This window comes from Oncorhynchus kisutch, linkage group LG13 (assembly GCF_002021735.2).
Source record: "Oncorhynchus kisutch isolate 150728-3 linkage group LG13, Okis_V2, whole genome shotgun sequence".
NCBI lineage: Eukaryota > Metazoa > Chordata > Actinopteri > Salmoniformes > Salmonidae > Oncorhynchus > Oncorhynchus kisutch.
In genome coordinates this window covers 15,904,060-15,926,805 of record NC_034186.2, presented here as the reverse complement: position 1 = coordinate 15,926,805, position 22,746 = coordinate 15,904,060, and the positions used below count along the sequence as shown (strand labels likewise).

General features: G+C 44.1%; 1 protein-coding gene across 4 annotated transcripts in view; it reads right to left on the bottom strand.

Moving 5' to 3' along the window:
- The window catches only part of syde2 (synapse defective 1, Rho GTPase, homolog 2 (C. elegans)), a 67,383-nt gene extending 51,938 nt beyond the window's left edge, over positions 1–15,445 (bottom strand). Inside the window, exons 1-2 of one of the 4 annotated variants that reach the window (XM_031785675.1) lie at positions 12,971–15,445; positions 845–1,588 (exon numbers count right to left, since the gene is read on the bottom strand). In XM_031785675.1, the coding sequence (XP_031641535.1) occupies positions 845–1,588; positions 12,971–15,200 (2,974 nt within the window). In that variant the 5' untranslated portion in view covers positions 15,201–15,445. Of the gene's footprint in view, positions 1–844; positions 1,589–1,990; positions 6,444–12,970 lie in introns of those variants that run through there. The other 3 variants (XM_031785674.1, XM_031785676.1, XM_031785677.1) reach the window with 3 other exon arrangements.
- Between the last annotated feature and the right edge of the window lie 7,301 nt (positions 15,446–22,746).

The window sequence follows — 22,746 nt, the reverse complement described above, 5'->3', positions numbered from 1 at the left end:
GTGTATATACAGTACATGTAATTAAAAGTCTCATTAAAGTGTGGCTACATTTCCTGGCGCCTCCCTCATGTCAGCATCGGTCTGGTGCTGACATGAGGGGGGCACACTTTAGATGTACTGTAGGCAAAAAATGTTATGTACATTTACATAGACATATGTTTTTTTTTAAAGAATGGCTACTGTTTTTCTGTTTTCAAAGCAATTTAATTGGCTATTTTGGTTAATGGCCTTGGTGCCCTAGCAGATGGCCTTGGTGCCCTAGCAGATGGCCTTGGTGCCCTAGTAGATTACCACTAAAATCACAAAATTCCAGGCCTGCCACCCACCCACACACACCCAGTGTATTTTGAATGCTTTCAGACATTGCGATTAATCGCAATAAATAAACAAATTGTGCACTGAAATTACAAAAAGTGAACTTCAGTAAATTGGTTAACTCGGACAGCCCTAGTCTACAGCGTTGTTTAATACCGGGAATGAGCTTCAGTCACAAAGAAAAAATGATTTATTCCCTTCAGGAATGCCAACTAATTATACCTGGCTAACTAATGTGGGTGGGTTTAGCTAGCCTAATGACTGACACCACTATGTAGAGATATGATTAGAGAGAGGAGAGGTATGTGTGTGTGCGTGGTGTCTCAAGACTGATTGAAAGACTGATTGACTGAGAGACAGACAGACAGCCGCCGGCACTAAGTTGAGGAAGGGAAAGAGGTGAGTACAGAGAAAGAGGAGAAAGGGATAGTAAAAGAAAAGAAAAGGAGAGAGTGAGTGAGAGTAGATTAGAAAGAGTATAAGACTAGGAGGAGGGAGATGGATAGACATAGTTCTAGAGGTTATTTACCTGCAGCTGTGGCTCTGCTGGAACTGGCTGGCCCCTCCTCCTGAGGTTTGCATGTGTGCAGCATCTGTCTGTGCAGCTGTACCGACGGCTCCATGGAATGTACAGCATTCCCCTGCTGACTCCCCTCTCCACCTCCACCCCCACCACCCAGGCTCTCCCCCACACCCTCCAGGTCAGGGCTGCAGCCTTCCAGGGTCCGCCCGGCCACCCCTTCCCGGCTGGGCCTCCTCTGGATCTGGGGGGCTTGGGGCTCCTGGGGCCGTGTAGGGACCATCAGTCTAACCTGGGGGATGGCGGTGGGTCTGTAAATGTGAGGTAGCTCTGGTTCTTCATCCTCAGGGATGGGGTTGTACCAGATCTCCCCCTCGTCATCTGCATCATTCTCCTCGGCCGGGTCCACACACCTGGGCTGGGGTCCAACGCGGGCGTGGCACATGCTCACCTGGGGTAGGTGCAGGCGGAGGGGCCGGGAGGGCGGCGGTCCGGGGGGTTTTAGGTACTCCGGGGAGGGGCTAGGAGGGGGTCGGGGTGTATGTCCTTGTCCATTGTCCTCCTCTGCTCCCAGAATGCACTGGGAGTCATCCTGGGTGGTGTGATGCGGCCTCCCAGAGCTCTGCTGGAGCCAGTTGCGTTTCTTGGAAACGGTGATGGTGTTGAGTGGGGGTCTCCATAATGACAGCTCGCTGGCCTTGCCCTCGCCAACCTCGTGCCTGTCGGAGGAGGAGTGGACATTCTCCATCAGAGCTGCAGGAGAGAGAGTGAGAGAAAGAGAGACGTGTCAGGCTGCAGAGCAGGAGAGACTGAGGCTGTATCTGAAATGGCATCCTATTATCTGGTCAAAAGCAAAGCACTACTATGTAGGGAATAGGGTGCCATTTTGGACGCATTCTTGTACTGATATCTCATTGCCACCATCTGCTCACCTGTATCCCTTCATACAGGAGCCTTAAGACACAAAGAGATATTCTGGCAACTATCACCATGGAAACAGTGTGGGATGTTTTATAACCTGTTGAATCATAGCCTCCCCCCAACATTTGATTACCTGATTATATTTGCCTTGCGAGGATAACGTTGTGCCTTTGTTACTTTAAATGAAAACATCTGTATCATGAAACCATAGGTGACTTACCAACAGTGACTTACCCAGCCTTGGTATGGTGAAATGTGGAGGGACTTTCCCCTCTCTTCTCACGCTCACATACAACCACACACGCTACTCAAAATCCAAACACATCATCTTTCTTCACGTCTGTATTTCACCTCTGATAGACAGAATGAGAAATGTGTTTTTTGGTATTTTTCTCCACTGCTGGTTCTGCTATATTTTGACTAAAACACAAACCGTCATTACTACGTGGCAGGCCATGCAGGCCCCTTGTAACACAAACGCCTCGCAACACTGGCACATCTCCTCCAATGACTTCCCATCCCTGGAATGTCAGCTTGGGGAATGTGCGAGCTCAGACCTAATGGAAAATCACACACAGAGAGAGATGGGATAGAGTCAGAGCTCCCATAAACAGAGCAGGGGGAAAAAAATCAGAAAAATCACAGCCATCGTGACAGCAGTGAAAATAGAGGTGCCAGGGATCAGGAGGACGAGGAGGGGATGGAGGGTGAGGAGGATGGGATGAAGGGATGATGGAGGGTGAGGAGGATGGTTTGGTCAGTTGACATAAGTAAAACCAACGGCGATATGAGCATCAATAGGGGCAGATAAAAAATGTGGTGGTGAAGCAGCTTCTGGCTTGACATTTTTCAAAGGGTTCAGAAAGTACCATCCCCATTCAACGCAACAAGAGATGTCTCTGTGTGTCTGTACAGTTCGCAGCTCTGTGTGTACAGTTTACCTAACAGATAATAAAAAGAGAAGCCAAATCTCTTACAAATCGCAAAGCAAGTAACCCTGCAAATCATGCAAAGATTGTTTGTCTGACAGGTCTTGTTTTTCCGCAGGCAGTGTTGACAAGCCATGGGCTGATGAGCAGATGCTGCCTGCTGGGAAAGAGAGAGGGAAACAGACAGGCTGGATCTGAGTGATGAGGGCTGGGTCGTGTTGCAACACGCATCGCATGGCAGTCTTCTCTCTGTAAAGACTGTTTTGATACGTGCATTCTCCTCTCAGCCCAGACGAGCCCCTCCACAGTAGACGCTAATGACAAGTTCTCTTTCCCTTAAGGAAACAGATTTCCTGCAAGCTGCGCTAAAACCACCAAATTACAGACTGGATACCGAGAATGTTTTCACTTATAAAACAACATACATAGGGTCCAGAGTTGGGTGTTGGTGTGTGTGCAGGGTTGAAGAAGTGTACTATTAAAAAGTACCAGCGTGTCAGAATAAATAGTTTCTTTTTAACCAGTGCAATCAAATTAGTGGAACATGGCCTGTAAAGTTGCGTAAGGAAGCTATTCTGAGTTCACTAGATTGAAACTAAGTTTCTTTTTTGCTTGGCTGATTTTATTGACATGGGCCCTAAAGGCACAGTGTGTGTGTGTGTGCACGTGTACATTAGCTTTTTACCTCATATAAAGAGCTCTATGATATTGATCAAATTAAGCCTGGCAGTGGTATTCAAACTTTTTCAGTGGGTACCCCATTTTTTCAGACAATTTCTGGAGACCCCATTTTTCCCCCCAAACAATTTCCGTGACCCCACCTCACCCCAAATCTAATGGCACAACCTTAAAATCGGTACATTTAGATTTTTACATCAACAAATAACCTTCCATCCATTGTAGATTAATGTCTTATCAAAATGAAAACATGTATAAATACATTTACTCATTAAAACTGTATGTTTCAAATTATCATTCTCAAAAAATTGTGTATATTATCCCATTCAATAATCTGTAGTCTTAATTTATTGTACATTATTATAATTTTTTAGGGACGACCTCAAAGCAGTTCCAGGTTTAGCAAACATCCGCATTCGGCTAACTAGCTAATGCAGCTATTATGATGTAACTAAGGAGAATGCAGAAATCATTTTGTTTAATTTGCTACCTACCTTAAACTCGCATTGTTGAATAGTTTGCATTTCTAATGGCTACTGTGATGTTTACGGTAAATTGGATCTGCAGAGCAAGAATGCCACGTTGCCAGCCTCAACGAAATGTAAGGAAGACAAGAATGTCATGTATATTGAAACAGTTGATGTACATATTATGTCAATTGAAATCTTGTCGTAGTGCCTCTGCTTAAACTTTCGTCAATGAGAATAGGCTCTTAGCATGGGGATGGCATGTTAGCATTAGTGCTAGCCTTAGCTCAAGTTGAATTAGAGGCTGCTGTCGTATAGCCTAGCGTGAGTTGAGCTGGTCACTGCAGAGCTGTCTCCTTTAAGGGGTCTTCCATAACAGAGGTAGCGTGTTCCCACATGTAGAACATTCCAGACCACAGCTCCTCTAGATTGACAGTTTTCTCTTCAACACCTCTCACACCTTCATCATGCATGGCACGGCACCGCCTTCCTCCAACACCCCTCCATCCATTTCCTACTATCACTCTACCATCACATTCAAACTGTAAACGCATATTGAATTCATATCAATGCCCTGAAAACAAAAAAATACTATACGCCAATGACACTGTTGTGAATTGCGAAACAGACAATTCATCAATTTTGAACGTTATGTTTCTCAATTCAGTGCATTTCAGCAGTAGGCTATCCCGACACAGAGCGCGCTCAAGATGCACAGAGCGTCCTTCGAGTATAGCGTTGTCGAATCATACACATTTTGTAATGGCAGTAACAAAAGTCAAATGACCAAAGTTGCTAAACTTGCTAAATAACTTCCATCAAAGAATGACAGAATATCTCCTATATTTGGCAAAATCGGGTTGATGGTTATACATATAGCAGACCAGTTTAAATAGTGGAAATAGTTTAAATACCAAGGTATCTTAACCTGTTTAAAAAATATCCATATCTACTCTCATACCGTTTATCGATCACATATTCTCTACCGAAGTAAGTACGAGACAGCGCAGAGAAGCGGGGGAAATGTTATATCGCTATTTTGACAAGCATTGGCAAGAGACATGCTTTGATAATGCAACCTATTGATTACAGAATAAAATAAGGAATTGTCATGCACGACAGGATTTTGGGTTTCAGTGGAATTGGGACTGGACAGGAAAATATAGAATTTTTCCTCATGCCTCTATGAATTGTTAACAGACTTCATTGTCTGTGACAGAGATGCCTATGTAGTGAACTCTGCATAGGCTTATCAAATTTGTGACTGTCAGCAAAGAGGCATACGAGGCATACGTTATTTTATAGGCTATATGGTTTCCTGTAGGGTTTATTAACTGCATTCAGGTCATTCAGTCTGGCAGTGTCAATTATGCGTGTACTTTGAATTTATGCCGATTTTGTATGAAGTAAATACTCTAGGCTAAAGGCTACCATGCGACAGCCTATTTGGATAATGTGCTATTTAGAGAACAAGCGATAATCGGCCGAGCCAAAATATTGGGTCCTTCTTTATCGTTATCGGCTTTGCGGATAGTCCCTCTACATAGCAAAACTGCTGCTAGCCAGCCGCAATTTACCGCCTGAGCCACGAGCACTGCACAATGCGGAGGAATGTCTAACTGGGAAAATCAGCAGCAGCAAGATAAATTATTCTCCAACAGAAAGTTGCAGTATTGACACAGTGGCCAAAATCTAACTCCTGTTGCAAATATTAGTTTAGTTAATTCACTAATAATAAGGATTGTGTTGACGTGCCCGCACATGCATGCAATATGCTAGGTAGCTAGCTAGCTAAGCAGATAGCTATGTGACCTGTTAGCACAGATTACGATAACTAACCCTTTCATCTGTGGCGTTAGATAGCTATCTATATTAGCTACTATGCTGGCTAGATAAACATGGTGCTAATATATCAGATAGGAGCTAATAGCCAACATAGTTAGCTAAAGTTAGCGGGTTATCATTTTGAACATGCACCATTTCCGACAAGGAGCCATCTGACTTGCGGTGTAATGTTAGCTATTTACTGGTGTGCTGACCTGACCAACCACAATCGTATCAGTAAATTGACAGTTAATAGTTGGATTAGATGATTGTCATAAAATAGAAAGAAGGAACTGTTTTAAAATGCCTAAATAAAGGTTGACAATAGGTGTAGCTACCTAAGAATCTTCCTGCATGCTTATGGACCAAAAAAGCTGTAGGTCAGCACGTGTGTGTACCTTCTCACTTTGCAAACTATGGGAAGATGAGTCATTCAGACAGAAGTTGCATCATTGTGTCACCTTTTTTTCCTACCATCGCTCTCCTTGTTAGATATTATGCCCATTTATGGCTTGATAAGAAAATGCCATCGCTATTGAACTAGTTCTCATAGTAGCAATAAACAGCAGTAAGTGATATGAGCGATGGAGAGAGATGTGAAAGGGAGCGGAGTTACAGCTTAGCTCTATCCCATCGTAGCAGTAGGATCCAGTTACAACGTGCAATTTTCTTGACAGATAGCTGAACTAGCCAATTGAATTGTTTAGAATTTCGTCCTGGCAGCTGAGATGTTAAGAGATGTGTCCTGACAGCTGAAAAAAATATAAAAAATCCTAGTCAAAGATAATGAGAAGAAAATACTAATTTCATAAGCATCAGTGATCACTAGTGATGCACCGATATGACATTTTTGGCTATTTTCCTTACCAAAAATAAAAACGATACCAATAACCGATATTTAACATTTTTGCGGCCTTTGAAGCATTCTAGTACAGTTAAATAGTTAACACACACACATGGACGCAGCAGTCTAAAGCACTGCATCTCAGTGCAAGAGGCGTCACTACAGGGTCTGGGTCGAATCCAGGCTGTATCAAATCCGGCCAAGATTGGGCGTACCATAGGGTGGCGCACAATTGGCCCAGCGTTGTCCGGGTTTGGCCGGTGTAGACCGTCATTGTAAATAAGAATTTGTTCTTAATTGACTTCCCTAGTAAAATAAAGGTTATACACACACACACACACCACACTGACCAAAAAGTTATTTTGTTAGCATTTACGTATGTCCCCATTACCAGTAAAACATCATCAAAACCTATTTCTTTCACTTACTTGCTGTGCTGTTTCGTTGTTCATTTGTTCATTCTCAACCAGGATTTCATCATACATGTCAAGCAGTGAAGTTTCAGCTCTGTCTGTCCATGGCCTCTCTTCCTCGGTGCGCACTGTCAATGTGTCTGTTTCCATCTTGTCCAGCTGTGTCTGTAACATGTCACGTAAGCCCTGTTTCTTGTCTGCATCGAAGTAGTGGTCCTTGTACATCGCATCGAGCATGAAAGTAGTGGTCCTTGTACATCGCATCGAGCATGAAAGTAGTGGTCCTTGTACATCGCATCGAGCATGAAAGTAGTGGTCCTTGTACATCGCATCGAGCATGAAAGTAGCGGTCCTTGTACATCGCATCGAGCATGGTGGTGACACAGTAAAGAGAGAATGCCACCGAACCGCTTGTTCACAGCCTGGGTCGGCAGTTTTGTTGAGCAGGCGTTTCAATGCCATAAGAGGGTATCACGTCTGCTGCAGGTGCAAATGATGAGCTTATTTCTCGAGTCAGTTGTTCGAATGGAGCTAGCTATGTGTTCATGTTTCCAAGTTTCCAACATGTTCTCAAATGCCATTGAAATGGCAGCTGCGGTATGACAACCAGCATAACCAGCACAGTCATGAGCATGAAATACGACTTTCCTCAGTGCCAGATTTTACGCGGCGTCATTACGTCATGTACCTACGTTATATAAGTATGCATGTCAGCTTTGACATCGGTTTTTGCACATCAGCGTTCAACTAGACATCGGGCTGATGTTGGCATTTTTATCTAATATCGTCCGATTCCGATATCTTCACCGATATAGCGTGCATCCCTAGTGATCACACATCACGATCACAAATCAAATCATGAAATGACTTTGGACCCATAGATGTTCTTCAAACTAACAGCAGTGCCTGTATGATTTCCTTCCATATAGGCGTGACATGTGGGAGTGGTGCTTCTTTGCAATTGTTGTTGATCAGTAGGATAATATTAAGTCTCAAATGGAAGACAAACAGATTGTTTGTCATCTGTAGCACCATAGACTCCACTGATCACCCAAAACAAGCTCAATAACTCAATGCATGCACACACTCCTATTGAATATGCATTCACCTGTATTGTGAATAGGCCTATGCCATCTTCATTTACCCAGTTTATCAAGACATTTACCATTCAAATGAAATGATTGCCATTTTGTTGTTATGTATTAGTGGCCTTCAGCCTCCTTGACACCCAAAAATCGGCATTGGTCCTAAATAATCCAGAATGGTCACTTTCTAGTGTTTTTTTGGTGCTAATCTACTGCTGACATGTTGTGCATTTTGAGGAATTGCATTAGTGCCATATTGGGGGAAAATGTCATTTCTCTGGTCTTGTCATTTTATTGATGAGATGTGAAGAGTTCCCAGGAATGTCCTGGGATTCATAGTAAACTGTGTGAGAACTAAAGCAGTGGTGAAAACACTGTCACGCCCTGGCCTTAGTTATCTGTGTTTTCTTTATTCTTTTGGTTAGGCCAGGGTGTGACATGGGTGATTTATTGTGTTTCGTCTTGTCTAGGGGTTTATTAGATTTATGGGGTTGTGTTCAGTGTAGTTGTCTAGGGAAGTCTATGGTTGCCTAGAGTGGTTCTCAATCAGAGGCAGGTGTTTATCATTGTCTCTGATTGGGAGCCATATTTAGGCAGCCATATTCTTTGGGTATTTTGTGGGTGGTTGTCTCCTGTGTTAGTGTTTGTGCCACACGGGACTGTTTTGGGGTTTTCACGTTTCTTGTTTTGTATTCTGTTCATGTTGAGTTTTCTTATTAAAAAACATGAACTATAACCACGCTGCATTTTGGTTCGCCTCTCCTTCCCAGGAGGAAAGCCGTTACAAACACTTAAACTGGGTCAACACTTCCTTGATAGAGACCTATGACTTTGCCCTTATAAACCTAATCTGTGGGAACGCAATGTGTGTGTGCGCTGTGTATGTGTGTGCGCTGTGTGTGTGCCCTAACCCGACCCTGAGATAACTTTAGTGCACTCTGCGCTGATTGACACAGCTTGCCAAGACCTGAGCCTTCCTTCGCCCTTGGCTTCTAGTTGGCATGAGAGTCCGGTAACCTTCACCAATAGTGTCCACAGTGGTCACCACACGCACACACACACACACAGCCAATTAAAAGTAATGCAGACTGAGACCTGTGAGAGTGGCATGCCTGCCCAATGAACACCCAAGACCTTAGGGGTAACAGATGGGATGGGCAAATAATGCAGTGTGTGTGTTTGTGTGAGTGTGTCAGTCAGTCCTCTTCCCTGCCGCCCTGTTGCAGGGGTGAGAATTGGAAATGGTGTCACTCTCCCGGTCACATAGAATACCAACAGAAAAAACAACAAGAATTCCACCTTATCATTGTTCCTATTCTCTCCGACCTATTCATTCATACTGCTATTCATACTGCTATCTCCTTTTCTTTGGAATCTTAAACTAGAAAAACACATTAAAAAAAACGAACTTCCTGCCTGAGACATCACATGAAAATGAAGATGCTGGTGCTTGACTTTGACTTGGCAGAGTCAACAGACAAACTCGGAGAGAATATCGTATTATGATTAGTATTTGACTCACCCTCTACATAAAGATGTCTGGCTCTACTACCATGATGCTGCTTCCTCTATCTCATTCATCATCTGATCTGTCTTTAGTATCACAAACAGCAGACAGGAGGAAGCATTGTACCTGGTAATCTGGAACTAGTGCTACGTGTGTTTATGAGAGAAAACAGTGCAGCTCAGTAACAAGACATGGCTTGATGCAGACACAGAGAGCGACACAGTCTTAACACGACTTAACACTGGAGGGAAGCTGGTAAAGAGGATCAGATTGAATATTTCCTGCCTATTTGATATTGTAGCCAATTTAATACATTAACAAGAGCAGGGGAGATCACTTTACCTTGGGTTATATGTTACAGCAAAAGGGTTACGCCACAATTTTGGAAAGCATCAGTGATTTTAACCAATGATGAGGAGGCATTGACTACTAATTGTTTGATGTCACTGGAATCACTTATCTTCCTGTGTCTTATTATTTATTTTTTACACAGGAATGTGCCATTTTCACAGTATGTTGATGTTGGCGTGGTGCTGGACATCATGAATATAGAGTAGACATGTTTTAAAATGTCCCCTATAAGACCAAATATATCACCTGTAGAAAGTATGACATTTGCATATAAATGATTTGTGAAGCATATATGTCAGCCATATAACGGGTTTATGAAGCCTTTACGCCTTGTAAATGATATATTGTGACCTCTGACAAATGTTACCCATAATCCCAATTCAGGTGTGTGACTTCCAATAAGGTTAATATCCAAAGCATGCAGACAGAGGCTGGTTATTATTCTCTCACGAAGGGATCAGACTGAGCCATAACAGGTACTGAGAAAAAGAGAAAATCAAATCTTCAAAGTTCAAACAGCAGTCTGGTGGGCCTTTCACCCTACTGGCTGGCATGGCTATTGGTCTACAGTAGGTTTGATTTATCCCCATTCCTTTGAGCCCCAAACTGACGAAAACAAAAATACTGAGTAGAGACCTACTGCCTGCATGCTACACATGGTAGTAGACACCTGGAGATAACTGAACTCAACACAACTCAGCCAGTGTTTGTCCCAGCGTACCATTCTAGATATTCCCTATCTTTATTAACCATCAACAATATCGTGGTGGTCCCACTTCACACACACATATGCACACATGCACACACACGATGAGCCATCTAACAACTTCTCACTACTCTATTTTAACCTACTTCCCAAGACACTCAGTCACACACACATCACTGTGAATAGCACATTGTGGGTGATGAATATGCAGGGGGATTTCACACTAATTATAAAAGTACAAAGATGCCATACAGACACTTTAAAAGGACTGTCGTCAAATCTATTTTACACTCCTAATCAACTGCATTATATTTATGACTTCAAAGTGAGTTCTAATTTCCAATAAATAAACCAGGAGGGGGATAAATGGGGATCACTTTTAGCGTGTCAGCCAAGACACATATCTACATAAATTAAAAGAGCGCCTATAAAAGGAACGTTTATAGTCTAAGTTTATAGTCACGCTTTGAGACGTTTTGGTATTACTTTTTTAAATGGCTCTTTGTGGAGAGGAGAGAGAGATCTAGAGTGAGAGAGATCGAGAGAGGGAGAGAGAGTAGAGAGAGGAGAAGGAGAGAGAGAGAGGAGAGAGAGAGAGGAGAGAGAGAGAGGAGAGATAGATCTAGAGAGAGAGACATCTAGAGAGAGAGAGAGAGAGAGATCTAGAGAAAGAGAGGAGAGAGAGAGATAGATCGAGAGAGAGGAGAGAGATAGATCTAGAGAGAGGGAGAGGGGAAAGGGAGAGATCTAGAAAGAGAGAGATCCACAGGGGTAAGATAAGCTCTGGGGCTGACCTTAATAAATACTTAATCGCTGCCCATTTTGTTCATTCATACTAAGGAATTAAGTAACAGGGAGCAAACAATTTAAACAACAGGATTGGCATTCTAAATATTCACTCCCAGGTCCTTTTAAAATACAAGTTACCATGGAACTTATGAAGGAAGGAGTGGGGGACAGGACAGTGAATAAAACAACCTACAGGGAGAGAAACCTTATTTTCTCTTCCCAGGTCCCTGAGCTAGTCTTTCTATACATCCCTTTTCATACACCTAGTGGCTTCTATGTCTCTCTGTCCTCTCTTTCCCTGTCTTCTCCTGTTTGTCGACTTCAACAGGTATGGTTAGACAGTGGAAAAGTGCAGAAGAGGCTGAACTTTTCTATGATGAGAAGAAGAGAGTAGAGTAGACAAAGATGAATAGAGAGACAGAGAGGGAAAGACAGAGCGAGATGAAGAGAGGGAGAGAGAGAAGGAGAGACAGCGACATGAGAGATGAAGGAGAGGGATAGAGAGAAAGAGAGACAGCGACATGAGAGATGAAGAGAGGGATAGAGAGAAAGAGAGACAGAAACATGAGAGATGAAGACAGAGAGAGAGAAACAGAGACAAAGATATGAGATGGAGAGAGAAAAGGAGAGAAAGTAGAAAGTTAGCAGCCAAACCATCTTCGGAAGAGCCAACAGCTGCCCTCCATCTCCCTCCCTCCCCCTCACTCTCTCCCCCTCTCCATCCCCATGCTCCCCCTCTCCCTACTTCTCTCCCTCCTCCTCTCTCACCCTCTTTATTTCTCTCCCTCTCCGCTGCAGTCTGGAGATCACACTCTATTTCTAGCCCTGCACCAGAGAGAGTCAACAACAGCACCCGGTACATGTGGCCTATCACCCTATTTACCCTGGATGAGGCTCAACCCACCAGTCATACACATACCATGGAACACCAACCTGACACACACACACATCCATACCAACCATAGAAAATATCACAGGGAAACAACAAGAAAGAGATGTCACCTCACCAACTAAACCTTACAACCTGCAAAAGTAGACATGTATCCCATTTCCTTAAAAAATAGGTCAGCAGATGAAAGGACAGGTTTTATGGTAATACAATAATAACATGGTAATATCAAAACAGGATATCCATTTGTGTTTCACGATACAGATGTTTTCATCTCAAATTATGGTCTCAAACAAACATTAATACACATTATACATTTCATTGTTCAAGAGTAATGTTCATACCCACCACAACCATTATCACTGTTATCAACACCATGAGACTACAGAGTGAGTTAGTGGTTATTGTTACTACTACAGTGTGGCCCACTATAACCAATGTGCTATTCAGTGTTAAAATGGAACCTACATTAGTGTGTGAAGAAGAAGAACCAGAACCCGCCACCTGTTAGACTAGAGAATCCTACTAGGAAAGCAAAGGGGCCGGTCAGACAGGCATTTATTCATTCCGTCCCTTTGCTTTGCATCCAGAGGGAGAGAAAGTGAGACCACCACCACCAGACCAGACGGAGTAGTTTAATATGGGTGAAGGAGGATGGAGGAGGACGACAGGGGGAGATTCCCTGGACCGGAGAGTGGCTCCACCAGGGGGGGCCACCACCTCCCTTCCTACCTGACTGATGCAAAGCCTGGCTCTGGCATGGGACCACAGTGGCGGGTATGGCCCCGTGAACTCTGGTCGTCAGGGCTGCTGGTTTAGATCCACCTGGAACTGAGCTGGCCTGGCCCTGGCTGGGCCGTGGTGCACTATCCAGGTCACCGTGGGTGCCATGGGGTTGGGGCGTGGACCCCGCGATGCGCTGCTTCATCTCCGAAGACAACAGACGGCCTTTGTGCATCCACTCCTGCATCTTGTTGACGGTGACTCCATGGGTCTTGGCAGATCCTCCCCGGTCCCATGCGCTCATCTCTCCATCTCGCTTGCTGTTACCACCCTGCTGGGTGTCTGCGTTGTCGGACGATCCAGTGAGGCTGTTGACCGAGCCACTACTCTCGTTCAACTTGAAGTCTTCACCGGTGTCTTGAAGCAGGTCGTCGCTGCTCGTGTCACCATTGTAGCTGGCCTGTTTCTCAAACGGGTCAGAGGCTCCAACAGCCTGTGGCCTACTTGCTCCATCCCCATTCTCACAGGCAGGGCTTTGGGAACCGAGGGCCTGGATGCAGGGCGCATTGTGCGCACCACTGCGGTATTTGATAGCTCTGTCACTAGTGGAACGCAGTAAGGGAGGCCCAGTCCTGCTAGCAGATAGATTCACGAGACTCTTGCTAATTAAATTTTTTTTGAGACTTGGATCCCCTCGGTTTTCACTCAGCAGGCACAACAGGATGGAGTCTGTGTCAGACACCTGTTGGACACTGTGCTCTCCCGACGACCAAGCATCACTGTCCACGTGCTTGATGGACAACCGTGAGCACATGCTGTCCCGAGAGTGACTGGAGGAACTTGCCTGATCTATAAAACCGTTGACACTGACCTGACCATCAAAACTAATATCATGCATGGTGTTTATAAGAAGGTAATAGGCCTCTTTCAACTGGCTCCGCAGTCTGTCTGTCTCCTGCACACTGTCGCTAATGACTTGTCCTTTAGGAACATCTTTTCCCGACTCTATGGCTTCTATTTTATCTGAGCTTTTTCTATCATTTGGACCTAATGACTCAGATACATAAAAGGGAAGAATTACATTATCATAATAATCATCATCCTCGCTATCTAGAGAGTAGTGTCGGAGTGCTCCTTCTCTGGCGCATATGAAGTGGGAGGCCACGTTAACGTCGCATATCTCCAATTCAGTGGGGAAAAATGTCGGGCTCTGCAAATGGGTCACACTAATGTTGTCCCCTGTAAATTCAGACGAGCTCCCGTAACTCTCTATGTTTCTAATCACAATGTTTTCCTCGGTGTAATTACTGTCCGGATGATGCGCACACGGGATACCCGGCGGACACATTTGCGTCCCGTTATTTGTAACATTTGTTTTCAATATTTGGTTGTGGCCAGGATGCACGTTTGCCGTAACTTTGAAATCATTTATAGACCTCTGCCCGTTGTCTGCCTTGTAGTTGTACACAGTTTGATGGCAGGAGTCGTCTGTCTGCCCGTGGCTTACTCGAGTCTTTAGATCTTTGTCAAAGCAGACATTTGTTCCATTACTCTTTGAAGCAGGATAGTGGCCATTTGTCATTTTAACTACCCCATCAGGCCTTCTGTGGTATATCATGTGATTATTAGGACTATTGCTCCCAAACCCTATTGAATCCCCTGCGCTATACTGTCGCGGAATGGGGACAAAGTGTTTTCTCTGTTCGTGCGCTCTACCTATGTGTCCTTGTTGTAATTGTCCAGAGAAGTAGCCGGGCCCTTGTTTATGGATTCTGATCATCTCGTCTCTATCGTTCCCCTCGTACTGAGTTGCTCTTTGAAGTGAGACCCCCAAGAGTTCCTCATTTACTCGACCCCTAATCCCGGAGCACCCGCTACCCTGATTGTCCCCCGGCCCCCGGCTAGTGTTTATGTGCATGTTAGCTGAAGCCTCGTACTGCTGGGGAAACTCACTCGTCTCAACAACTCCTACCGTGCTCTGCTCTTGATCTAATCCAACCTTGTTTACTACAATGTCGTTAACGTAACTATCGTTACCCCTCATGATGTTGTCTGTCAGACAATGCAACTCTGCGAACATTACTACTGGATGAGTTTGGCCGTCTGGGTTTTGAGAAACTTTTCCTTTACCTGCTCTGCCCCCATTAGTCGCAGCGCCGTATCCACCAGCCGGCGTCCCTTTCTTAGATTTCTTCCCCCGAAGTTTTGCTAATAAATTCCTCCTCAGAGGATCAGCCATTCCTTCCTGTCCACCGGTGTTTCTCCAGTTTCAGCACACGCTCTCAGATGGGTAGAGATCGAGTTTGAGCACCCTTTCTGCGGACAAAATTCGCCGGGCGTGCAAAGTCCTCCCCATTCTCCACTGTCACCTCAAAACTGTCCGCCTCGGCCTCACTGACTGGCTTTAGCTACTTAGCTCACTTGCTCAACTGCGCCTCTCTCTCTTCTCTCTCCGCTCTCCGGCCCCTTCCTCTCTGCTCTCTCCGACGCCCCCTTCCTCTCTGCGCTTGCTGTTCAAATATTTGGAATATTTTCTGGCGGGGGTGATAGGCGCATTGCGCAAACTCGTACGCAAGCAGTATAATATTTAGCTACCTGCTACATTGTAGAACTTCACGACAATATGTTAAGAATTTGTCAACATTTGGCTGCGGTTTACACAGGCAGCCCAATTCTGATATTTTTTTCTCACTATTTGGTCTTTTCACTAATCAGATCAGCTTTGAATAAGAGCTTGTGCTGTGAAAAGATCTGATGTGATTGGTCAAAAGACCAATTAGTGGGACAAATATCAGAATTGGGCTGCCTGTGTAAACGCAGCCTAGTACGCCACTGACACAACATGTGCCATTGTATCCTAGAGGCAACATGTGACAGATTAGCAAATCACTGGTTACATTCCAGTGAAGCTATAAACGCATGAATAAATCCCCACGGAGTCCATATAGGTCTAGTCAAAATAGGCATAATAATAATACATGATAATATTAAGTAATAAGCCAGTCCAGAATCTATAACAACTGATAGCTATAATCTTTTAAACTGTGATAAGTGTTTATTAGCAACATGTTTGTCAATCTCAAGATCTGTTCTTGACATTTTCTATTAAGGTATCTTTACGTTTAATCAAATATGACAATAAAGTACTTTTCCCACCAAAGCACAGAGAAGGATGAATGAATAAATGCTAATGTCTACAAAGTAGCCTATTGCGTGCCTGCATCAAGCAACTGTAAAACACTTGATTTCTTATGGAGTTCTCATCATTTATGCCTTACAGTTTCTGTATTTTCAGTCTATATTACATATATTTGTATGTTACTACCTGTACTTACACAGCAGATACAATGTATTTACATAGGTTTTATTCCAGACTAAAGGGGAATATTAACTTATGTGAGGTTGCCAGGATTTGATTAGATTTTTTATTGAACCTTTATTTAACTAGGCAAGTCAGTTAAGAACAAATTCTTATTTACAATGACGGCCTACCTCGGCCAAACCCTAACCTGGACGACGCTGGTCCAATTGTGCGCCACCCTATGGAATTCCTTCTTTCTAAGTGAAAATCCTTTTTCACATTCAAATCCCAGTCCTGACATGTTTAATGAAAGTACAGGACCATGAGCAGTAAATAGCCTCTGATCAGGTTTTAAATCAACACCTTCACTGGTAGATAGCTGTGAAGCATTTCAGCAGAGAGAGACACATCTGTCTTCTGCCTGCCTCAGAGGGAAACATGTTGGACAGAGTGTCCATACAGATAAATATGATTAACTTGTTTTTTGCCTGCGCTACAGACAGCTATATTGGTCTGCTAATATACAGTATATACATATTCATTTTGAAAAAATATGATGAATTTTCAGGAGAGAGGGAGTGAGAGAAAGAGAGGGCATTTTACTCTGTATGCAGACCACCACAACATTAATTGTGCACAACTATTTTGATTTTTCTGGGGGTGCTGCAGAATCCTCAGCTCCCCTACCTTAAAGTCTGGATAATCATGGTGGGTGTGTAAGGAACCATTCAGGAGACATCTCCTCCTCAGTATGACTCCATATTTAGAGGAATAACAACACAGTCTCTCTATCCTTTCTATGTTAAAGAGGATTTCTCATCATGCTAACATCAGCCAAAAACGTCATCCAAAACTCACTTGACCACAGGCAAAAGGGGCAGATTTTTAGGAGCTCCAGTTCCTCTTGTAGAATATTAGCTCAAAAGTATTGTGGCGCTCCTGCACCTAAATATAACCAGTACCGGCACCAATTTCAGTCCAATTCAGGCACGGCTTACATTTGTATATGATCATATACACTGAGTATACAAAACATTAGGAACACGTTCCTAATATTGAGGAGCACCCAGCCCCTTTTGCCCTCGGGAACAGCCTCAATTTGTCGGGGCATAGACTACAAGGTGTCGAAAGCTTTCCACAGGGATGCTGGTCCATATTGACTCCAATGTGCTTCCCACAGTTGTGCCAAGTCCTTTGGGTGGTGGACTATTCTTGATACACACGGGAAACTGTTGAGCGTGAAAAATCCAGCTGCAGTTCTTGACACAAACTGGTTCGCCTGGCACCTACTACCATACCCCGTTCAAAGTCACTTAAATCTTTTGTTTTGCCCATTCACCCCCTGAATGTCACACATACACAATCCATGTCTCAATTGTCTCAAGGCTTAAAATCCTTATTGAACCTGTCTTCATCTACACTGATTGAAGTGGATTTAACAAGTGACATCAATAAGAGATTTGCTGGTGTTTTACAGTCTTTTCTGTTCAACAATAAAAACATTTAAAAAAATCACTCGCGGGACATATTCGGTCTGCGTGCTTCCAGGAGGGGAATCCAGCTTTAGGAGAATAAAACAGAGTACAATGTCTGTAATGATCGCATGCACCCCCAAGTAAAACACTATGATAAGCATCTGTTATTTCTGCGGAGCCATGTAGACCTGTCACCTTTGCGTGCCTCACTGATAGATTAGACCTTGTCTGGGCAGCTATTTACTCTTATTTTTTGTTTAAAAGCTGCACTGTTGGTTATTTTAATTTTTTTATTTAACCTTTATTTAACCAGGTAGGCTAGTTGAGAACAAGTTCTCATTTGCAACTGCGACCTGGCCAAGATAAAGCATAGCAGTGTGAACAGACAACACAGAGTTACACATGGAGTAAACAATTAACAAGTCAATAACACAGTAGAAAAAAAAGGGGAGTCTATATACATTGTGTGCAAAAAGGCATGAGGAGGTAGGCGAATAATTACAATTTTGCAGATTAACACTGGGGTGATAAATGATCAGATGGTCACGTACAGGTAGAGATATTGGTGTGCAAAAGAGCAGAAAAGTAAATAAATAAAAACAGTATGGGGATGAGGTAGGTGAAAATGGGTGGGCTATTTACCAATAGACTATGTACAGCTGCAGCGATCGGTTAGCTGCTCAGATAGCAGATGTTTGAAGTTGGTGAGAGAGATAAAAGTCTCCAACTTCAGCGATTTTTGCAATTCGTTCCAGTCACAGGCAACAGAGTACTGGAACGAAAGGCGGCCAAATGAGGTGTTGGCTTTAGGGATGATCAGTGAGATACACCTGCTGAAGCGCGTGCTACGGATGGGTGTTGCCATCGTGACCAGTGAACTGAGATAAGGCGGAGCTTTACCTAGCATGGACTTGTAGATGACCTGGAGCCAGTGGGTCTGGCGACGAATATGTAGCGAGGGCCAGCCGACTAGAGCATACAAGTCGCAGTGGTGGGTGGTATAAGGTGCTTTAGTGACAAAGCGGATGGCACTGTGATAAACTGCATCCAGTTTGCTGAGTAGAGTGTAGGAAGCAATTTTGTAGATGATGTCGCCAAAGTCGAGGATCGGTAGGATAGTCAGTTTTACTAGGGTAAGTTTGGCGGCGTGAGTGAAGGAGGCTTTTTTGCGGAATAGAAAGCCGACTCTTGATTTGATTTTCGATTGGAGATGTTTGATATGAGTCTGGAAGGAGAGTTTAGCCAGACACCTAGGTACTTATAGATGTCCACATATTCAAGGTCGGAACCATCCAGGGTGGTGATGCTAGTCGGGCATGCGGGTGCAGGCAGCGATCGGTTGAAAAGCATGCATTTGGTTTTACTAGCGTTTAAGAGCAGTTGGAGGCCACGGAAGGAGTGTTGTATGGCATTGAAGCTCGTTTGGAGGTTAGATAGCACAGTGTCCAAGAACGGGCCGGAAGTATATAGAATGGTGTCGTCTGCGTAGAGGTGGATCAGGGAATCGCCCGCAGCAAGAGCAACATCATTGATATATACAGAGAAAAGAGTCGGCCCAAGAATTGAACCCTGTGGCACCCCCATAGAGACTGCCAGAGGACCGGACAGCATGCCCTCCGATTTTACACACTGAACTCTGTCTGCAAAGTAATTGGTGAACCAGGCAAGGCAGTCATCTGAAAAACCGAGGCTACTGAGTCTGCCGATAAGAATATGGTGATTGACAGAGTCGAAAGCCTTGGCAAGGTCGATGAAGACGGCTGCACAGTACTGTCTTTTATCGATGGCGGTTATGATATCGTTTAGTACCTTGAGTGTGGCTGAGGTGCACCCGTGACCGGCTCAGAAACCGTATTGCACAGCGGAGAAGGTACGGTGGGATTCGAGATGGTCAGTGACCTGTTTGTTGACTTGGCTTTCGAAGACCTTAGATAGGCAGGGCAGGATGGATATAGGTCTGTAACAGTTTGGGTCCAGGGTGTCTCCCCCTTTGAAGAGGGGGATGACTGCGGCAGCTTTCCAATCCTTGGGGATCTCAGACAATATGAAAGAGAGGTTGAACAGGCTGGTAATAGGGGTTGCGACAATGGCGGCGGATAGTTTCAGGAATAGAGGGTCCAGATTGTCAAGCCCAGCTGATTTGTACGGCTGATTTATGGCTTGTAAGTAAGCATTTCACTGTAAGGTCTACTACACCTGTTGTATTTGGAGCATGTGACAAATAAACTTTGATTTGATATTTACAGGTCAAAGCCTACAGGCAGGCACAGAGACGAGGGAGAGATGGGAAGGAAGAGACTGACAGAGGGAGAGAGAGAGATGGGGGAGGAGAGAGTGGTAGAGAGAGAGGGAGGTAGGGAAAGAGGGGGAGACAGAGAGAGAGAGAGAGAGAAAGAGAGGTCATTTTATTCTATATGCAGACCACCACAACAACAACTGTGCATAACTTATGGCACACGACACAAGTGAACATTTTTGTATGTGAAAGATGTCTCATCGCACAACTACTTGCAACATGGAAAGCAGGAGCCTGGAAATGGGACCATGGGTTATTGCCATAACCAGGTTCAGGTTATTACTATTGCTAAACAGTTTTTTAAAACATTGTTGCTAATTTATTACAAATAAAAAACAGAAATACCTTATTTATATAAGTATTCAGATATTTTGCTAGGACACTCTACATTTTGTTCAGGTGCATCCCGCTTCCATTGATTATCCTTGAGCTGTTTCTACAACTTGATCTGAGTCACCTGCGGTAAATTCAATTCATTGGCATGATTTGGAAAGGCACACACCTGTCTATATATGGTCCCACAGTTGACAGTGCATGTCAGAGCAAAAACCAAGCCATGAGGTCAAAGGACTTGTCTGGAGAGCTCCGAGGCATGATTGTGTCGAGGCACAGATCTGGGGAAGGGTACCAAAACATTTCTGCAGCATGGAAGGTCCCCAAGAACACAGTGACCCCCATTAGTTTTAAATGGAAGAAGTTTGGAACCACCAAGACTCCTCCTAGAGCTGGCCATCAGGGCCAAACTGAGCAATCGGGGGAGAAAGGCCTTGGTCAGGGAGGTGACCAAGAACCCGATGGTCACTCTGATAGAGCTCTAGAGTTTCTCTGTGGAGATGGGATAACCTTCTGGAAGGACAACCATCTCTGCAGCACTCCACCAATCAGGCCTTGATGGTAGAGTGGCTAGACGGGAAGCCACTCCTCAGTAAAAGGCACATGGCAGCCCACTTGCAGCTTGCCAAAAGGCACCTAAAATACTCTCAGACCATGAAATACATGATTCTCTGGTCTGATGAAACTAAGATTGAACTCTTCGGCCTGAGTGCTAAGCGTCACGTCTGGAGGAAACCTGGCACCATCTCTATGGTGAAGCATGGTGGTGGCAGCATCATGCTGTGGGGATCTTTTTCAGGGACTGGGAGACTAGTCAGGATCGAGGCAAAGATGAACGGGGCAAAGTACAGAGAGTTCCTTGGGGCGAAGGTTCACCTTCTAACAGGACAGCTAAGCATACAGCCAAGACAATGCAGGAGTGGCTTCAGGACAAGTCTCTGAATGTCTTTGAGTGGCCCAGCTAGAGTCCGAACTTGAACCCAATTGAACATCTCTGGATAGACCTGAAAATAGCTGTGCAGCAACGCTCCCCATCCAACCTGAAAGAGTTTGAGATGATCTGCAGAGAAGAATGGGAGAAACTCCCCAAATATAGGTGTGCCAAGCTTGTAGCGTCATACCCAAGAAATCTTGATGCTGTAATTGCTGCCAAAGGTACTTCAACAAAGTACTGAGTAAAGGGTCTGAATACTGTGACATTTCTGGGGGTTATTTTAAATATGTTTTTGCTTTGTCATTATGGGGTGTGTAGATTGATGAGGAACAAAATAAAATTGAATGAATTTTAGAATGAGGCAGTAACGTAACAAAATGTGGAAAAAGTCAAGGGGTCTGAATACTTTCCGAAGGCACTGTACTCTTATAATCTCCACCAGCACAGCCAGAAGAGGATGTTTCTTCCTAGGTTCCTGCCTTTCTAAGGAGTTTTTCCCAGCCACCGTGCTTTTACATCTGCACTGCTTGTTAAGGGTTTTAGGCTGGGTTTCTGTATAAGCACTTTGTGACATCTGCTGATGTAAAAAGGGCTTTATAAATACATTTGATTGATTGATATAGGCTACATGTTTATACTAGTAAAAGAGGATAGCTACTTAAACAACTATGAACAATAATCACAGAAGTGAGCAGTGGATGACTCAAATGATCTGAAATAGTGAAGAGAGAAATACAGTGTTACTACTGTATAATAGATCTGTTTCATACCATCAACATTACAGGATAACTACTCAAGGCTATCATAGATTAACCTATAAAACACAGACATGTCAGTTTAGTTTTACGTCCTAAAGCATAACATTGTCAGTGAAGTCACATGGCAAAGCAACATTCCTTACATTCTCTTGTAGAATGCTAGTATCTTAGTAACATTAAAGTTGTGCAACAACCAGCGTTGCCAAGTCGTGAGAGCATCTTAGCCTGTTCCAAGTGCCTTGTACATGTAGGAGCACATTGCAATTTACTCTGCAACTTTTTCTACAACTCCCTGATACAGCAGGGAAAGAACAAAGAACCGGACGTTTATTTTTATTTTTTCAATCACTCGCTTTCCTCTTTGAGATGGCAAAGCAGAACATCTGCTTGGCTGGCCCCCATTCAGGCCAGCCTGGTCAGGGAGTGTGTGTTTGTGTGTGTTGGAAAGAGGGCTTTGCAGCTGCTGGAGCGCTTGTCCTGATGGCTGACCATTGTTCCCAGTCTCTCCCCTAGCTTATTTTATGGGCCTTTCCTTTTCTCAGTGTGCACCACAACTAAATGTATGTCCATGACACTGAGTCTTTCTCTGGGTATAAATTAGACTGGATCCCTAACTGTCAGAACTGCAGCGTTGCCAAGGGCCTCCTCTATGATCAAGAGTGACTATTCTTTTCGCATGCTTTCCGCT